The sequence below is a fragment of the Eublepharis macularius genome, chromosome 6 (assembly GCF_028583425.1).
Source record: "Eublepharis macularius isolate TG4126 chromosome 6, MPM_Emac_v1.0, whole genome shotgun sequence".
NCBI classification, from domain to species: Eukaryota; Metazoa; Chordata; class Lepidosauria; order Squamata; family Eublepharidae; genus Eublepharis; species Eublepharis macularius.
In genome coordinates this window covers 59,272,184-59,290,455 of record NC_072795.1, presented here as the reverse complement: position 1 = coordinate 59,290,455, position 18,272 = coordinate 59,272,184, and the positions used below count along the sequence as shown (strand labels likewise).

General features: G+C 39.8%; 1 protein-coding gene across 1 annotated transcript; it reads left to right on the top strand.

The window, feature by feature from the left end:
- Window positions 1-8,946: 8,946 nt before the first annotated feature.
- On the top strand, window positions 8,947-10,182 carry SLC35G2 (solute carrier family 35 member G2). The gene has a single exon (XM_054984105.1). It carries the CDS (start codon window positions 8,947-8,949, stop codon window positions 10,180-10,182), a length of 1,236 nt encoding a protein of 411 aa, XP_054840080.1.
- The last annotated feature ends 8,090 nt before the right edge of the window (window positions 10,183-18,272 follow it).

Sequence of the window (18,272 nt, the reverse complement as noted above, 5' to 3'; positions counted from 1 at the left end):
TTTCTCTGTAAACGAAGCATTAACTAGGATTGCAGCTTGCTGGTTGGTGTATATACTTTGCATCCAATTCAAGAACGCAGTCCCTCCATTCATTCTTTGCAGTGCTTTCATAAGAAATTTCCAAGACTCATTATCGAATGCTTTTTCAGCAACTAGAAACATAAATGCAGGTTTTTTGCCCTTCCTTCTTGAATATTCAGTTGTGTTGAGTAGATATCTGATGTTGTCTTTCATGTTTCTCTTCGGGACAAAATCTGTTTGATCTTCATGAATTACTTCTGAGATACAGCTTCTTAATCTTTCTGCCATTATTGTTGTGAATATCTTATAATCCACGTTCAGTAAAGAGATGGGTCTGTATTATTGTGGTATTAATGGATCATTTCCTTCTTTATGTATTAAGGTTATTTTTGCTTCTTGCCACGTTTGTGGTAAGATCTTCCTATCTTATCTCTTCTTCATCATTTTTTGTAGAGGTATAACTAATATATCCTCAAAACAGCCATTAGCCCATCCGGACCTGGAGCCTTTGCTACTTTTACTTTTTTAATTGCAAAATTAATCTCTTGTATTGTTATTGCTTGATTTAGAATATTTCTGTACTCAGCCATAAACTCTTTGATTGGTAAAGGTAAAGGTAGCCCCCTGTGCAAGCACTGAGTCATTACAGACCCATGGGGGGACGTTGCATCACGACGTTTTATTTCTCCATCACTTCTTTTAAGGCTCCTCCTTTATAAAGGTTGGAAAAGAAAGTTTTGATTTGATCTTTCATTTCTTGCTCTTTATAAAGTACTTGATTGCCGTTCCTAATTCCATGTATCCTTCTTTTCTCCCTCTCATTTCTCAAACAGTATGCCAAATATCTTCCAGGTTTGTTTGCAGCTTCAGAAAGTCTTTGTTTTTAAATATTTCAATTTTTCCTGAGTTTCTTCTACCTCCAATAAATCCAGTTGATTCTTTAGCTATTTGATTTCTTTCCATTTGTCTTTAATCCCTTGTTATTTTGTGTTCCTGTTCCAGTTTCTTCAGTTTTTGAGTAGATTATCCATTAGTTCCAACTTTTCTTTTTACTTCTTGGATGCTATTGCTAACAAGGTTCCTCTTATGTAGACTTTACTCTCCCTGCCACCAAGGTGCCTCATGCTCTTTTGGATGGAGCCCCCTCCTATGTTCTCTACTTACTGACTTCATGGGTACGCTGGCTGGAGTTCATGTAGGTGGAAGCTGTGATTAGGGGAGAGGGCTTGACCACTGCCAGAGCTCAGGCAGATTCGTTGTAACTTTGGTTGCCATCCTATGTTCCTCTGGGCCTTTTAGGCAGAGTCATTCATGGAGGGGCAGTCGACTTCTACCATCACATGGGTGCTTATGGGCTATGGCTAGGGTTGCCAGGTCCAGGTTGGGAAATTCCTGGAGATTTTAGGAGTGGAGCCTGGAGAGGGCAGGGTTTGGGGAGGGGAGGAGAGAGGCCTCAGCATGGTATAGTGCCATAGAGTCCACCCTCCAAATCAGCCATTTTCTCCAGGGGAACTGATCTCTGTCACCTGGAGATCAGTTGTAATTCCAGAAATAGAAATAGAAGTTTTATTAATAATTGTAAAGTGTGTTACCAGAACTGCTCTTTATTATAAGGGGAAATTAGCTTTAGCAGTCTGTAACTTAAAATAAGCGCGGATCTTAACCTATGTCTACGGAGGTCCCGATTCCAGACACTCAAGTGAAAAAGAGGCAGACTACAAATAGGTTCCAAACACGTGTATTTAGTGTGGCGTAAGCCTAAACTTGCACAAGCATACAGAGAACACACAAGATCTAAGAAATACAGAGTAGGAAATACAGAGACGTTCGCATTAGCTGGTTCCCAACGATGGTGGGGAATACTCACTTATCCTGAAGCGAAGCAGAGACACAACAGCGAGGTGGCCCAATGCCAGCACTGGAACCACAGGCGGACAGCAAGGAGGTCTGGATAGGGAATGGCCGAGGCACCGAGTGGTCTGGGGGACCAGCTTAAATACCCCAAAACGTACCCTGGGGCTGGTGCTGTACTTGGTGGTTCTCACAGTTTAAAACAAAGGTTCTAATGGGCTACTGAATGGCTTGGATGGGCCACTTTGGTAATCTGATTGCGATAAGTGACACCTCAGGAAGAGGGGACAAAAGAGGGAGGGGGAAATCCAAGTGGGCTGAAAGGATGTTCCAGCGGACAGGGCTTGTCCTGATGTCATCAGCTCTGGAATGCGGAGGTTTCTTTGAGATGCATTCTCTAAGTGCTTGGGATGGTCGGCACTTAGTTCCTTCTCCTGGGCGGCTCCTAAGATATGCAGAGCGGGGCGAGGTACTCTCGCTGCGGACGTGGTGTGCCCGCTTTGCCGAAATGGCTTCCCAAAGCAGTCTTCTTCCCTGGGTCTTCTGGCTGCCTGAGAACATGGATGCCGGCGGGGCATAGCTGGGGCTGGATAGCAGGCTGCCCGGTAGCGAGGGCAAGCTCGGCGACCGGCCCGCGGGAGGCTCCAGGCGGGAACTGACCAGGGAGCGCCTAGCCAGGCTCGCTGGAGGTTTCCCCGGCAGGCGCCCGGCTGCTAGCAGCGGCTTGGGCCCATATGAGGCAGGCTTCCATGGAGGCAGGGGGAAACAGCACACAAAACATAGTCCAAAGCAGGGAACAGGCCCGGTCCGTGGCAGATGGCAATGCAGGCACGGGGCACACTTGTAATAAAGTCCAAACATACACTGGGAAATCCAGATACAGGTCAGGGCAGGGTTGCCCAGAAAAAGAGTCCTTTGTGCAGTTATCCAAACATGGAGTCAGGGAACTACACAGTCTATTGCAGCAGTAAGGCAATTGACACGCAGGCAGGAAACTGACACGTGTATTAACACACACACACGTGCAAAGCAATCGTTGTGTAGCAATAAAACAGCAATGCAGGAAACTTTAACACAGTCCATGGCAGGCCTTAAAGCAGGGGAGGGGGCCTACTTGGCAACAAGTGTGTAGATTGTATTCTTTGAATGTGTTTTTTGTAACATCTAGAGTGGACGTTTGTATGCCCCTGAGGAAGTCTACCCGACGAAAATCTGCGTGAGAATTTGCTGGCCCCAGCTTTTGGGCACAGCATTCGGATCTCCACTTCTTTGTTCTAGTACCTGGAAAAGGAAAAAACTGTTATTGGAATAATAAGGAAGAATAAAACTGTATTGTTATATAGCCATTGACGTACTTACCCTGAGTGGGTCCAGGAGTCTCTCTGTGTGAGGCTCATGCCAGAGGATGTTTTGCTCTTGATGTAACACGGTCATTAGAAGCTATTGCTGTACAAATTTGAGCACGTGTATATATGAATTTGTTTTGTGATTGGATTAATGTAACTGTGCTTCATTATAAGAGAGTGTAGCTCTTTAATTTTTGACTGTGTGTATTTGAGTAATTCCCAGGCGGTTTTCCGCTCCTTGCTTTGTAGTTACGTACACCGGGGATAGCCTCATTTTGGTTTGTACCACCTGGAAGCTGGCAACCCTAGCTACGGCATCTGCTGCAGTTTGGAGCATTCCTCAGCCTGAAGCAGCTTAGGGAGCTGACTACTGTAACTGCTGCTCCACCCCCTGGCCTGCCATTCCCATGCTGGCACAGCGGTTTACACTCCAAGTCTGCCACTGGCGAGTTATGGCAGCCTCACACCAGTGTTAAACTCAGCAGAGTGCCACTAAAAGCTCCACCGGTGTAACTTGGGTTTACAACAACGTAAGTGTATTTTTTTTGGTGTTGGGGCTAGTTGGCTTCCTGAGCATTTTCTGCACTCCCCTTAGGATTGCACTGTTCACCCTAGGATTTTTAGTTCACCCATATTCTTAATTCTTTATCACCAATGTCTCTGCTTTTGTCACTTATATTTTATTGCTTATTTTTTGATTATTGTTTTTTTTTTTGAAAAAAATTTTTTATTGGGTTAGAATCCATTATTTTTACATTACATTCAATTATCCCCAATTTTTCATTTCTAACCCCCTCCCTTTCCCCCCCTTTTATTGACTTCCAACAGCTTTCCAACCCCTTGTCCCTTTTCCCTTACTTCTATTTGATTCCTCTATCTAAAACAAATATATATTCTCCTTTATTCTAAGCAGTACATCCTTAACTATTTTTAATATTCTATACCCAAACTGTAAGTCCTTATTTCCATCTTGGATAAACAATTTATCCCAATTTCTATAATTCAAATATTTCTATAAACCATAAACCATGTAAATCATACATTCATTTAAGTCAAACAATTTAACTTATACTCCATATATTGCTATCTTCTTATAATAATTCAATATAATTCAATATAACTCTCATCATATAGTCAATCAATTTGACTCATCTTTATCCTTAGACATTCAGTTTGGTGCATTATACAGATCTTACCAAAGAAAGAAAATATTATTGGTTACACAATCCTTATATTTAATCCTTATAATTAATTATTTTCTATCAATGTTCTATTTGTTAGCCTTCATATGTCTATATATATATCCATCTATTAATCTAACTGCTTATAGATTCGCTTTTATCTCTTCTCCCCCCCGGTAAAGTCACCCTCCTCTGCACTTTATTATACATCAGTAGTTCTCAAACTGCCACAGTTTTCCTCCCACCTCCCATTTCTTCTCCAAATATTGTTTCAGCTTCTCCCAATCTGTGTTAAACTGCCCTGAGTCCAGATTTCTCAGTTTTCTTGTCATCTTGTCCATTTCAGCCATATACAGCAATTTGTAAATCCAATCTTCAATGGTTGGCACTTCTTGTACTTTCCATTTTTGCGCATACAAAAGTCTAGCCGCTGCCGTCATATAAAATATCAATGTCCTATGACGGGCTGGAATTCCCTCCATTCCCAAGTTTAGTAGCAGGAGTTCTGGGTTCTTATTGATTTGAAATTGTAAAATTTCACTCATTTCCCTTATTATTTCCCCCCAGTACTGCCTAGCTACCTCACACGACCACCACATATGATAGAGGGAGCCCTCATGCTTCCTGCATTTCCAGCATTTATTAGAAATATTCAAATTCCCTAGCGCAATCTTCTTTGGTGTCATGTACCAACGATAAATCATTTTGTAGATGTTCTCTTTAATGCTAGTACATGTCGTTGTCTTCATTGTAGTCTTCCACAAGTATTCCCATGCCTCCATTGTTATTTCTTTGTTAAAATTTATAGCCCATTTCACCATTTGTGTTTTAACTGTCTCATCCTCAGTATACCATTTCAACAGTACTTGGTATACCTTAGATATTCTTTTCTGATCTTCTTTAAGAAGGGTCTGCTCTAGTTCCGAATTCTCTATTCGTATACCTCCCTTTGCAGAGTCCGAATTATATAAGTCTCTGATCTGTCTATACTGGAACCAATCGTAATGAGGTGATAGTTCCTCTTGCGTCTTTATTCTGAGTTTAGATAGTTCAATTCTAGTTATTTCTTTATAAGTTAGACATTGTTGTTCATTATCAACAGCTCTCGGGTCTATCACCTCATATGGAACTACCCACAAAGGAGTTCCTTCTTGTAGATAAATTCTGTACTTCTTCCAGATTGTATATAGACTTCTCCGTATAAAATGATGCAGGAACATCGAGTTGACCTTTACTTTGTCGTGCCATAAGTATGCGTGCCATCCAAATATTTTTTTGTATCCCTCTAGGGCTAATAATTTCTTGTTCTTTAATGTCAACCACTCTTTCAGCCACACTAGGCAGATTGCATCGTGATAGAGTCTCAGATTGGGCAGTTGCATTCCGCCTCTTTCCTATTTTTTGATTATTGTGATGGACAGAACTGACTCCCTCCTCTCCTGAGAAAGCTACAACACCTGTAAAAACAACCACAAATAATAGAATAGGTTTAACTGCCAGCTATCTCTCTGCTGCCTTCTCTCATGAGCTCCAAAAGCTTTCTCCCAGTCTGTCATTTTCTCCAACGGACTCCAACTGTCCCTTGGCTCAGCATTCCACCTCATTGGTTGGTTTCTCAGGAGAGGTGGAGCTGGAGCCAGTCCTGTCCATCACAGTTATTTTACTATGCTTTTTGCATTTATATTTTATAAGATTTTTATTCCTGTAAGCTGCTGAGAGTGCATTTATGGCAGAAGACTATCATGTAAATCACAAATAAATAAAATAAACAAAACATGCAAAACAAGAACATTGTGATGTTTGTGTGCCTAGTCCTAGTTCTGTATTATTAACTCCTGTTTGAATTTTTGTTTGAAAAATTAAGGGTTCACCCAATTTGTATTCTTTTCAAATAGCACATGAACACATGAGAAGGAACTTTGACATGAAGAAATTGTAAGTTATAAGGAAAAGGGGGAAAACCAGAAGATAATAATGGATAAAAATTAGAATTTGATTTGTTTATTTATTAAGGAAGAAAATAGTGTTGGATTTTTACTTGGCTAATACTGGGTAAGCCTTTAAAACCTCTACAATGCAGTTCCTGAGCAGTCTGTTAGTATATATTAGACTATGGTTGAACTACTGCACACTGTACATTTGATGCAGTACCATTTATTTCTGTAAGATTGCAGCAATGGAAATGGGCAATGAGTCATCCCATGAATATTTACTCATTACTTGACAAACAATGAGAGTTTATTCTAAATGTAATTTCTTCTATGTAATGCACTTATTTCTGTCCACTGCTATGCAATATATATATTAGCATTTAAAATGTCTAGCTCATAATGTTGCTAAATCCTGTTCCATGGCTTGTGATTATAGGGTTTCACTTTCTGACACTTTATATTCCTTTCATATAGGAAGCTGATTAAAAATCTGGCTTTGTGACTGAGAACAAGCAATACTCAAGTCACGTATGCCAAGAAAATCATTATCCTTCTGTTTGTTTTTTATTTCATATGCCATTTAAAATATATGCTTTATTGTCAGAATCACTAATAAGAAGCAGATTTATTCCACTCTGTAATTAGTAGTGATGGTACTGTCAAATGCCCTTGAGCTCTACTGAGCATGCTCACTTTTTCTGGTCTGTTCACAGCATTAGATTCTTTGGCTGTAGCCTCTCCTCCCCCTCCCCCCTCCCCCCATTTTCAGTGCCTCTGTGTGCGGATAGAAAGGAGGGTTGCTGAAACAGAATCTACATTATTTCTCCTGCACACACTCTGAATTGATGACATTTGGTTCTGTGTTCCTGGCTACCCAGTACATTTGGATTTACAGGTAGCTATTCCCAATTCTTCTTATTTTCTTTAGATCTAAAAGACAGAAAGGGACGTACTGCTGAATGCTGGAGTACAGCCTTCCATCTTTTAACATCTCTCAGCCTTGGGATATTTTTGTGGCATCTTTTACCCAGAACCTTCTAAATAAAGGTAAAGAAATATATCACCCCTACCCCACTTGCCTTGGCTGTTCACTGCTGCCTTTTGCATGATAAAAGAATGTCTCAGCTGTCACTGAATGTCTGTTTTAGCTGCAGCACTCTTTAATGTGCATTTTGCTGTTTTAAAGTAAATAATGGATGTTACTGGGAGGGGGGAAATCATGGAGCAACTTTTAAAGTCCCCCCCCCCATAGACAAAATTGTAGTGATTCCACTGATTTTATAGTCAGGAATTGTAAAACTGTCGTGTATATCTGAAGGAGCTGTCTTCATTTTACCAAATATTTAGGGTCTGAAATTTCTGCATTTGGCATTCACTAGTTCTAATACTGACAGAAAGGTCAGCATTCTTATATTTATCATCACACTACCTTAACAACTTACTGCTCTTTGTATTTAAACATTAAAGGCAATGTATCTTATGCTGTGCATTTGAAGACTATACAATTAAAAGATGGGGAATGAGGGCAAGGAATTAGTTGGAAGACAAGTTAATCCTTATTTGCATCATAATAAAACTATATTCAAACTGACTTTTAGCTGTTTTAATGGTCATCATTGCTATGATATTCCCAAATAATAATATTTGTTCCTCTTATAAGTTTTGGCCCTTATGTATGGATTGCTATGCCATCAAATAGAATTGACCAGACTGACTTCTGAACCAGTGCAGTATCACATCTATGGCACTGAACTGGACATCCCAAACTAGTTCATAAAATCATAATAACCCAGCAGCACAGGTCAACACTGCAACATCTGTAAAACCAACCATAAATACTGCTGTTGAGTGGCACAGAACTAGGGGGCTTGGGAGTAACTCAGCTGTATCGCTTGCTACAGGCTTTTTAGCCATTACAGAGCCAGCAGAATTACATGCACCTAGTATAGTAATATGGAACATTGATTGAATGAAATCAGTATTAATGGAAAAGAAACTTGCAGGATACTTACGTACTTACAGGCTATTATTGTAAAACAATGATATCTACATATTGCAACTTTTTTGAGAGATATGTTAAGTTACACATCTAGTTCATGACATGCAGATATTGCAAGTTATTTCAATTCTGATTCAAACTGTAATCTGTTAATATTTTATTGAAAGCAAATTATTTATTTAGAACAAGCCATTTGCTTGAACTGCATGCATATAATTTAAAACACAGAGGGGAATTGTGGGGGTTTTCCAGGAGAGGTAAATGTCAAGCCTAATTTTAAACATGTCTTATATGAACAAATGCATTGATGATTATGATGCAGTACAGTGATCTGTAGTCACAACAGATTTGATATTTTTGGCAGTTATATTTGAGCTTGGCTTTCTTCTCAAAGCCAGATCAGCTCACCTAGTAATGTGGTGCTGAAGTTAGGATTACACCATAAGGGGTCTAAATATTGCAACCACACCACTTTGGTTGTTGTGGGTTTTCCGGGCATCGTTCTCCGGCCGTGAAAGCCTTCGACAACACACCACTTTATTTTATTTATTGTATTTTATTGCTGAAGTACTTATATATAAATATTTCTTTACTATCAGTCCTAGTTATCTGACGAAATGGATACATTACCTTCCAAACAATATCCAGTGACAAAACGAGTGAAAATTCACCCCAATACAGTGACAGTGAAATATACCTCCCATTATCCACAACCTGGAGAAGAATATGAAGGAGCTAGTGAAGACAATGATAGCTTTGAAGAAGATAATCCAAAGAGGAGGCTGCTGAGTGATGGACGAAGGAAAGGAAGGTCCTTCTTTGGAACGATTGACATCCCTTCTCAGGCCACACAAAAGACAGACGCCAACAAGAGTGAGCAAGGACAAAGTTTCATGGAAGGAAACATTTTTCAATCCAGAAAGACTTGGGCTGTGCTTTTGGGATCTGCTTTGGCCCACGGTTGTGTAGCCCTGATAACTAGATTAGCTTCTGATCGTTCCAAAGTGCCATCTCTAGAACTGATCTTCATTCGATCTGTCTTACAAGTGTTTTCTGTCTTAGTTGTATGCTATTACCAAGAAGACCCTTTTGGACCAAAAGGCCACAGATTGCGACTGTTTTTCTATGGAGTGTGCAATGTTATTTCCATTTCTTGTGCTTACACATCCTTCTCAATAGTACCTCCAAGCAATGGGACTACAATGTGGAGAGCAACCACCACAGTCTTCAGTGCCATTCTGGCTTTTTTACTAGTAGATGAGCGCATGGCTTGTGTTGATGTAATTACTGTGCTGAGTAGTGTTTTTGGTGTTTGTCTGGTCATGATCCCCAACATCGTTGATGAAGAAAGTTCTCTGCTGAATATCTGGAAGGAGGCCTTTGGTTACACTATGACTGTTTTAGCAGGCGTAACCACTGCTCTCTCCATGATAGTATACAGATCAATTAAAGATGATGTCAGCATGTGGACAGCACTGTTTACCTTTGGTTGGACTGGCACACTGTGGGGAGCTTCTACCATGTTTTTTCTTCAAGAGCCAATTATTCCACTGAATGGAGAAAGCTGGGGCTATCTCATGGGCATCTGTCTGTGTTCCACAGTGGCTTTTCTGGGTGTCTATTATGCCTTGAGCAAATTCCATCCAGCCTTGGTCAGCACAGTACAGCATCTGGAGATTGTGATAGCCATGGTCCTTCAGCTTCTTGTCTTACGCATCTTTCCCAGCATTTATGATATGATTGGGGGAGCTATTATAATAATCAGTGTATTTTTTCTTGCATGTTATAAACTGTCTTGGAAGAAAGTAAAAAGGCAAGATTATCAAGAGATACTGGATTCTTCCATTAAGTGAAGAACACATTGTTGTATTCCGTTCACTGCCATGTACAATTAATATGCATTTATGTGTGTGTCTTTTTGTATAGTGTTGTTGACAGTTATACTACCTTTTCCTGTTTAAAAATAAGAGGCACATCTGCCAAACTATAGCTCAGTGGTGTTCCTCCAGAAATGTCTGTCCTAGATGTAAAAAAAAAATTAATGTGCAATCTGTGAAAATTAGATTTTATTCTTAGCTAGTATATGGGAAGAGCTAGTATTTAATATAGATGGCAGCGTTCCAGGAGACACCTCCAGTAGATTCTAATTTGAATAATCTGAGGTTTGATAGACTAGATAATAGACTGGACAACAGCCTCTGTGTAAAGTAGCCTTTTGCAGGGACCAAGGCAAGGGCTGCGGAAGGAAATAACAAATTAAGTCCTTACAGTGCAGTCCTAAACAGATAGACCCTTCTAGGTATAACCAGGGCTTTTTTTCAGGGGGAACGCGGGGGAACGGAGTTCCAGAACCTCTTGAAAATGGTCACATGGCTGGTGGCCCCGCCCCCTGATCTCCAGACAGAGGGGAGTTTAGATCGCAATCTAGAGGGCAATCTAAACTCCCCTCTGTCTGGAGATCAGGGGGCGGGGCCACCAGCCATGTGACCATTTTCTCTGAGGGCAACCCACTGAGTTCCGCCACCTCTTTTCCCAGAAAAAAAGCCCTGGGTATAACTCTGTTTAGAATTGCACTGTTAGTTTTTCACAACAGAGCACTAGGTCGAATATGGACATTTTTGTAAAGAGCAATGTTTGCTGCTTTAAATGCTCCAGGTATTTAAAAATGTACTTATGGCTCCTACTCGTACTGGTTTGTTGCCTGCTGTTTTGAACTCTGTGGTAATGTACTGGTGGAAATGTGACCTAACAACCTCAAACCATATGCCCAACTTTAGGACTTACTTAGAACTATATAGTATAAGAAGATGTTATTACAGAAAATAATTCAGCAGCAATCATGGACACTAAAAGAAGAAGATGATTGATTGTGATAATCATATATACTACTTGTTCGTAGTATGTAATATTTTATATATAAGAATTTTAACATTTCTGTGCTTATAATAGGTATGATTCCTCTCTGTGTGCAATTTTTATTTGTTATTCTTTTTATTTATTATTGTTTGGATCAAACTTTAAAATTAGATGTTGTACAGTTCCCAGTAGACCAGGAGCACAAAGTCAGTTGCAGTTCAGGTACATCCACAGAACTTCTTTAATGGTAAGCCCTTTCGCTTGCTAAAACTCTAATGCCTGTGAACCATGTTAACAATCTGCCTTACCAAGCATCCTGTTATTTGGTAATTATCTTGTCTATTTTGGTCAGTTCTGGCAATTTTTTAAATGTTATTCTTGTGTGTGTGCGTGTGTGCGTGCGCATACCAAAGCTAGCGTTGTAAACTACCATTTGATGTTCATATGCGAACATTATAAGACAGGATAGAACATTTGAAAGATGAACAGTCTTAATGTTATCCAACAAAATTCATAATTACTGAAACAATTCTGAATTGAGTTGAGGGGAATTTTCTAATCAATGACTTTCAATGACAATAGCAATATCTTTATTTATTTAGAGATTTATATCCTGCTTTGCTCCCCAATGGGGTCCCAAAGCAGCTGACATCATCATTCTCCCCATCTTCATTTTATCTTCACAAAATTCCTGTAAAGTAGATTAGGCTGGCAGAGAGTGACTGGCTCAAGGTCACCCAGGCAAGGTTCAATCACAGAGTGAGGATTTGAACCTGGGTCTCCCAGATCCTAATCTGATACTATAATTACGCTCATCACTATACCCTGCTCTCAGTAGCACACATAGATTAACCACTTTGGAGTGCTTTTTTCCTAAAAAAAACTTCTGGGCCAGACCTGCTCAGAAGCCAGATACAGCCAAAAAGGAAGAGTATTGCAGTACTGAAACTGTCAAAAAAAAGCACTAAGGAGCCCACTGCAACTTTTAAGTAAATAGGGAAGGCCGAAAAGTAAACATGAGCACAAACTTACGGTTGTGGTCCTTATTATATTTCAGTATTCCGCAGGGATGCTCAGCTACTCAGGTTCTTCCAAAGTTGATTTTTTAAAAACAGAAATATTTCCTGTTGTGTGCTGAATATACCCTGAAACTTTAAATGAGATACATATGTACTATATGTATGTACCTGCATATATACTATAGACATAATTGTATGGGTGTACTTTATTTCATTTGGACCCTACCTTTCTCACCAGTGGGAATCTAAAGAAACTTGAATCATTCTCGTCTCCTCCATTTTATCCCTCACAACAACCCTGTAAGGCTGATACAGTGTGACTGGTCCAAGTTTGCCCTTGGTAGAGTGCTTCAGTGGCAGAGTGGGGATTTAGACCTGGGTATCCCGGATGCTAGTCAAATACTCTACCACTACACTAACCAACCATGGTTCATAAGCATACAAAGAGATCATTTAACCTATATATTTGATGATATTGCCTAAACTTGGCCCATGGGAAGAAGGAAAGAATATCTGTGTCCTGGACCAGGGGTCATTTTATAGAAAAAGAGCTGGAGGAACTCATTAGCATAACATATTAGCATAACTCATTAGCATATTCCACACCCTTGACATCGCTGGAAATGTGTCATTAGCATAACTGATTTGCATATGCCACACACCCCTGACATCACCTATCCTAGCTGCTTTGGACCCAATCCTGGCCATTCAGGGCTGAAATTGGGCCCAAAATGGCAAAAAAAGGCTGAAAATGGCTGAAAAGGGGCCCAAAATGGTCAAGATTGGGCCACTGTTGAACAGGAGCGTGATACACCACCCATCAGAGCCCCGATCCGGGCCGTTTTGGCCCCAATCCAGGACAAAACAGGCCCAAAATGGCCAAGAGTCAGGTGGGCAGGGCCACCTGACATGTGACCTATTTGGGGAACTGCAGGAACTGCGTTCCTGTGCATTCCCCCTCGAAATGAGCCCTGTCCTGGACTATTCAGATTCTATTGCTATCATATTATCTTAAAACAAAAAAGGATATGTTTGTCACCAGTGGTGATATTTCTGTCAGTTTTTTAGTACTGTCCTACCCCAGTATTAGGCAAACCACACTTTTCCAGATTTCATCTGTGATATGATGAAAGAATAATATTTGTCTTCTTTACTTAAAGTGGTATAAAAATGCTACATGTTTCTACTATCAGCCAGCAGCCTATGGAAACTGCACAGAAGATTTTATGTGATGAACAAAGGAAGTGAACAACAAAATATGAGGTGAAAAGATCAGAAGACTTGCTTTGCTTATCTATTTCCCTCTTTCCCTGAAAGTCATAGCCAACCTTCTTCATTGGGTGAGGTTGCCACATTTCCCCGTGGAGCAAAGCAGTGTTGGGGGTGGAGGGATTGTAGCTATTAGTCTCACCTTTCCTTCAATCCTGTTGAGGCCAGAAGGATAAGAGGATGCAACCAGGCACCCCTCCATCGTATCTTGATCCATTGTACTCTCCTCCCATTATTTTATTAACCTCTCTAATTTTAATAATTTTATTAACCTCTTTCCAAACTAAACTAATTTTCAACAAAAAATGCTTTACAACAATAGTTTCTAAGGCACACCGACCAGCCTAATAGACATAGTACATTGTCGTAGATGGCAGTGATGTACCAAGCTACAAAAGTTCCACAAAACACATGTTACATTACCAATTCAATTCTTTTCTTAAAATATATTTTATTGTTTATTAAAACAAAAGGGGGAGTATAGAAAAGAAGTGGGGGGAAAGGGACAAGCAAGGCAAATATAAAGCTGTGTGCTGCAAGGATTATTAAAATACAGAGTACAAAAATCATAACCTTTATCAATATTAGATTAGTAATTGGAATAATAATTAAGCCTATTTAGTATATAATTTTCCAAATAAACAACACATGCAAAATTCAAATTGTTATTTTAGTAATTAAAAAAATTAGAATAGAATTTAAAAACTCTTTATTTTGTTATTGCTTCATCTTATCCTTTCCTTTTCTTAACAATAACAATTATTAACAATAAAGCTTATTACTTAACATAACTGGTTATCTTAACCTTTAAGAGTATTAAGATAAAGTATTATTGAAGATTCTGACCTATTTCTATACCTTATCTTAAAAAATGGGGGGGGGGGAATCCTTATTTCCCCTATATTTATCATTACCTTATACTTTACTTAACAATAACAATATTGACTTTTTGCCAATATTTCAATATTATCTACCATACAGTCTATTCTACCAATTATCTTTATATAACTAATTATCTTACAATCAAATTATAAAACATCAATATGCAATCATTTTCAAATGTACAGCCCTAAGACATCTTATAAATTTTATCTGTTATAAGCAAAATATTTTCCCCATTTCTCTTCAATTTCTTTAATTGGCCTTCTATTTATGTAATTCATCAATTTTGCCATCACTGCATATTCTGACATTTTGTCCTTCCAAATTTCCCTGGTTGGGAATTTTCCTTCTTTCCACTTACTTGCCATGGCCACTCTTGCCACCATCTGTAAATACCAAAATAGTTCATGTAGCATTCTGTCAACATTATCTGGTATTATTCCCAAAAACATAGTCTTGGGCTTCATGGCAAAATCAATTTTTAAAATCTTCTGAATCTCAGTGTGTATATCTTTCCAGAATTGTTTACTTTTTTTGCATGTCCACCACATATGAAAGAAAGAACCGTCTGCTTCCTTATTCTTCCAACATGACCCTATATATTTCTTGTCCATTTTTTCAATATCTTTTGGTGTAATGTACCATCTAAAAACATCTTGTACCAATTTTCTCTGAGTGTTTACCTTGCCATAAATGTTATGCCCTTAGTCCATAAATTTTCCCACTGTTGAAATGTTATTTCTTCTCCAAAATTTTGCATCCATTTTAGCATACAAGTTTTAACTTGTTCTGTTTCTGTCTTATTGAAGTAGGAATTTGTAAATTTGGCCCAAGATATGATTCTTTTTCTGCGTGATTATCTTCTCAAAATCAGTAAGATCCCTCAGTTGGCCTCTGTAATGCTTAAGAGCTTCCTTTAATCTGGAGACTGCCTGGAGATATATCAGCCATTTTATTTTCTTTCCTTTGTCACAAATTTCTTGCCATGATTTTATTTTTCCTTGAGAATTTATCATATCTCAATAAGTTATAAAGTCATTAACTTTTCTCTGATTCTTATCACAAAAGGCATCAGTTTGTGATATTGGAGGGTTTATCCTCATTCTTACCGAATCCCAGATTTGAATCAAGCTGCCTCTTATCACATGACTTTTATGTTGTGTCCTTGCTCTTCTCTTCACCCAAAGGTAATTATATAGCCCTTCAAGCAAATCTGCTGCTCCTAATCATATTAATCTGTCTTTAGGGTTTTAATCCAATCTGTAATCCAAACCAACCCAGCTGCTTCATCCCACAGAATACCCTTTCCACTACCCTTTTAAGGCAATGTACTATTTTGCAGAAAGATAAAGTGGAAAGGACACGTCTGCTTAGTCCACATCTGCCATAATGACAGGTGCCACAGGACTCTTCATATACTGTTAAATTTCATCCACACCTTCTCTGGATCTTGATGGAAAGGAGAGAAAATTGAGTAACATCCACACATTGGTGACCCTCATCCAAAATCTCAAGATGATCTCTTTCAGTGGTTTTGTGTAGATCTTAAAACGCATTAGAGATAAGATAACTATAAACCTTATAGTTTATAGTGTTGCCTCACTGATTCATCCTTGTTGTGTATTTTCTGTTTTTATTTTTATTTTTTATGTATTTTAAAGTTTTTAAAATGTACTTTAAAGTTTGTTTTTAATGTTTTTGATTGTTGGCTGCCTTGGGGACCCTATATTTGGTAGAAAGACAACATTGAAATATTTTAAATAAATAAATAATAGTACCCCATAGACCAGTGGCCCAGAGGGCAAGCAGACTTCTCCCAGCAGCATCTGTTGAAAGCTCCCATCCAGAAAGGACTCAAACCAGCCTAGCATAGCACCAACCAGGCCCATCTCTGCCACATGGTTCTAAAAGATTGTTACCCAAAAGGCTACCTGTGTCTGTGTACCCCTTCCCTTAATGAAAACACTCTGAGCATGTCTAGGGTGCCGACCAGAAACCAAAGGGTTAACATAAAGTAGGGCTGTCCTCCTGTGGAGGGTGCTATTGTTGCTACTGAGGGAAATAACAACAGGGAATGGGGGTGGAGGAGAGAGAGAAGCCTGGGCTTGCTGCCTCCAGATAACTCTGCTAACACAGTGGGGAATTAACCAAGCAAAAGCATTTACAATGGGGAATTAACCAGACACAGCACTTAAGGATCCTCTGGTGATGTAGATAAGATGGAAGTGATGCTGGTTGGGAAGGCAGCTCCACTCTTCACCTCCACTGGTCTCATCCCTCTTCCAGCAACACTGCCTCATCTGGTGGAGGTTCACCAGCTAACGGGCTAACCTGCAAGCAAACCTGCTCCTGCTTAGAAGCCCCTTATCTGTTATATTCTAGTGTATGACATTTGCTGCTCCACCATTCTTAGCCTCCCCAGTTGTACGATTGCAGACTCCTGCTTGTACCTGGAGATTTGAGGGTGGAACCTGAGAAGGGCATGGTTTAGGAAGGGAAGGAACCTCAGCTGGGTATGCTGTCATAGAGTCCCCCCCACCCCCGCCAAAGCAGTCATTTTCCCCAGGGGAATTGATTTAGAGATCAGTTGTAATTCAAGGAGAATTCCAGGCCCCGCCTGGAGGTTTGCAACTTTACCCAGTCTCTTGCTCTTCAAATCGGTACGGCTGTTCTCCCCTGAAGCTTGAATTGACTCTCCAAGCACTTACTGATGCTTTAGTCAAATCTCTCTTTAAATATCAATGTTTCATGCAGCTTTCCAACCAAAGTGTTGTCAATTTTTGCATCACATTTTGTTCACATTCCTCCACTGTTCAGTGTTTACATACACACCTTTTCCATCATTGTTGCACTCACCTTCATTTTGACCCACTGACTAAATTGGTCTATGGGGAGCAATGCTTAACTGTTTTCATTTCTAAAACATTGTTCTGCAGAGTCTTTAATGCTTCCCATTTTTTTGTGGTACTAGCATTTATTTAGTGCCTGTTCTGGCCCGTTCTGTGGTGTTCCGGGAGCATTTTGTCAAGGAAAGGGTTAATAAAAATTTGATATTTCCATATTTTCATTTCTAAAATATTGCTCTCCAGCGTTGTTAATGTTTTCCACTGTTTCTTGTGGTACTAGCATTTCTTTAGTGCCCTTTCCAGCCTTTTCTGTGGTGTTCTGGGAGCATTTGGGTAGAGAAAGGGTTAATAAGAGCATGCCAGCTCAGTGTTTTCACTTCTAAAATCTTGTTCTGCAGTGTCTACTGCTTCCCACTGTTTTTTGTGGCAGTAGCTTTTCTTTAGTGCCCCTTCTGGCCTGTTCCAGTAGCATTTTGGCAGGGAAAGGGTTAATAAAAACTTGATATTGCCATGTTTTCATTTCTAAAATATTGTTCTCCAGAGACTTTAACACGTCCCACTGTTGTTTCTGGTACCACTATTTGTTTAAATGCTCGTTCCGGCCCTTTGCAGACTGTTCCGGCTTTTACCCCTTCCCTAAATAAACCACCACCTTGGGAAACGTGGGAACATTTATTGATTTTTCCCAGTTGTTTTGCCGCTTTTGAAGTGCAGACGGTGTTTTTAAGCCTCCATTCTCCAGGAAGCTGTCAAATCCATTCTTTCTTCCTCTTCAGTTCCTTGCCATGTATACATCCCATTCCCTCGAGGTAATTAGAGGGAGAAGAGCGGCCATCTGGTCGCACAGGGAGGGTCCGAAAATCTCAGCCAGGGCAGAGACTAATTCCAAGAGTAGACATGGCGAGGGGATGTAGTTCTACGTGCTGCAGTCCACGAAAGTTTACATTGGAATACAATTTTGTTTAACGTGCCACGCGGGTCCTGTTTATTTGAGGGCGGAGAATAAGGAATGGGGCAAAGCCATTTCCCATTGGACGGTCTTGCTGCCATGGAAACCAGAGACGCTTCGGC

Excerpts from the sequence above, each read along its gene's own strand:
- SLC35G2 (XM_054984105.1), top strand. The coding sequence starts at position 8,947 with ATGGATACATTACCTTCCAAACAATATCCAGTGACAAAACGAGTGAAA.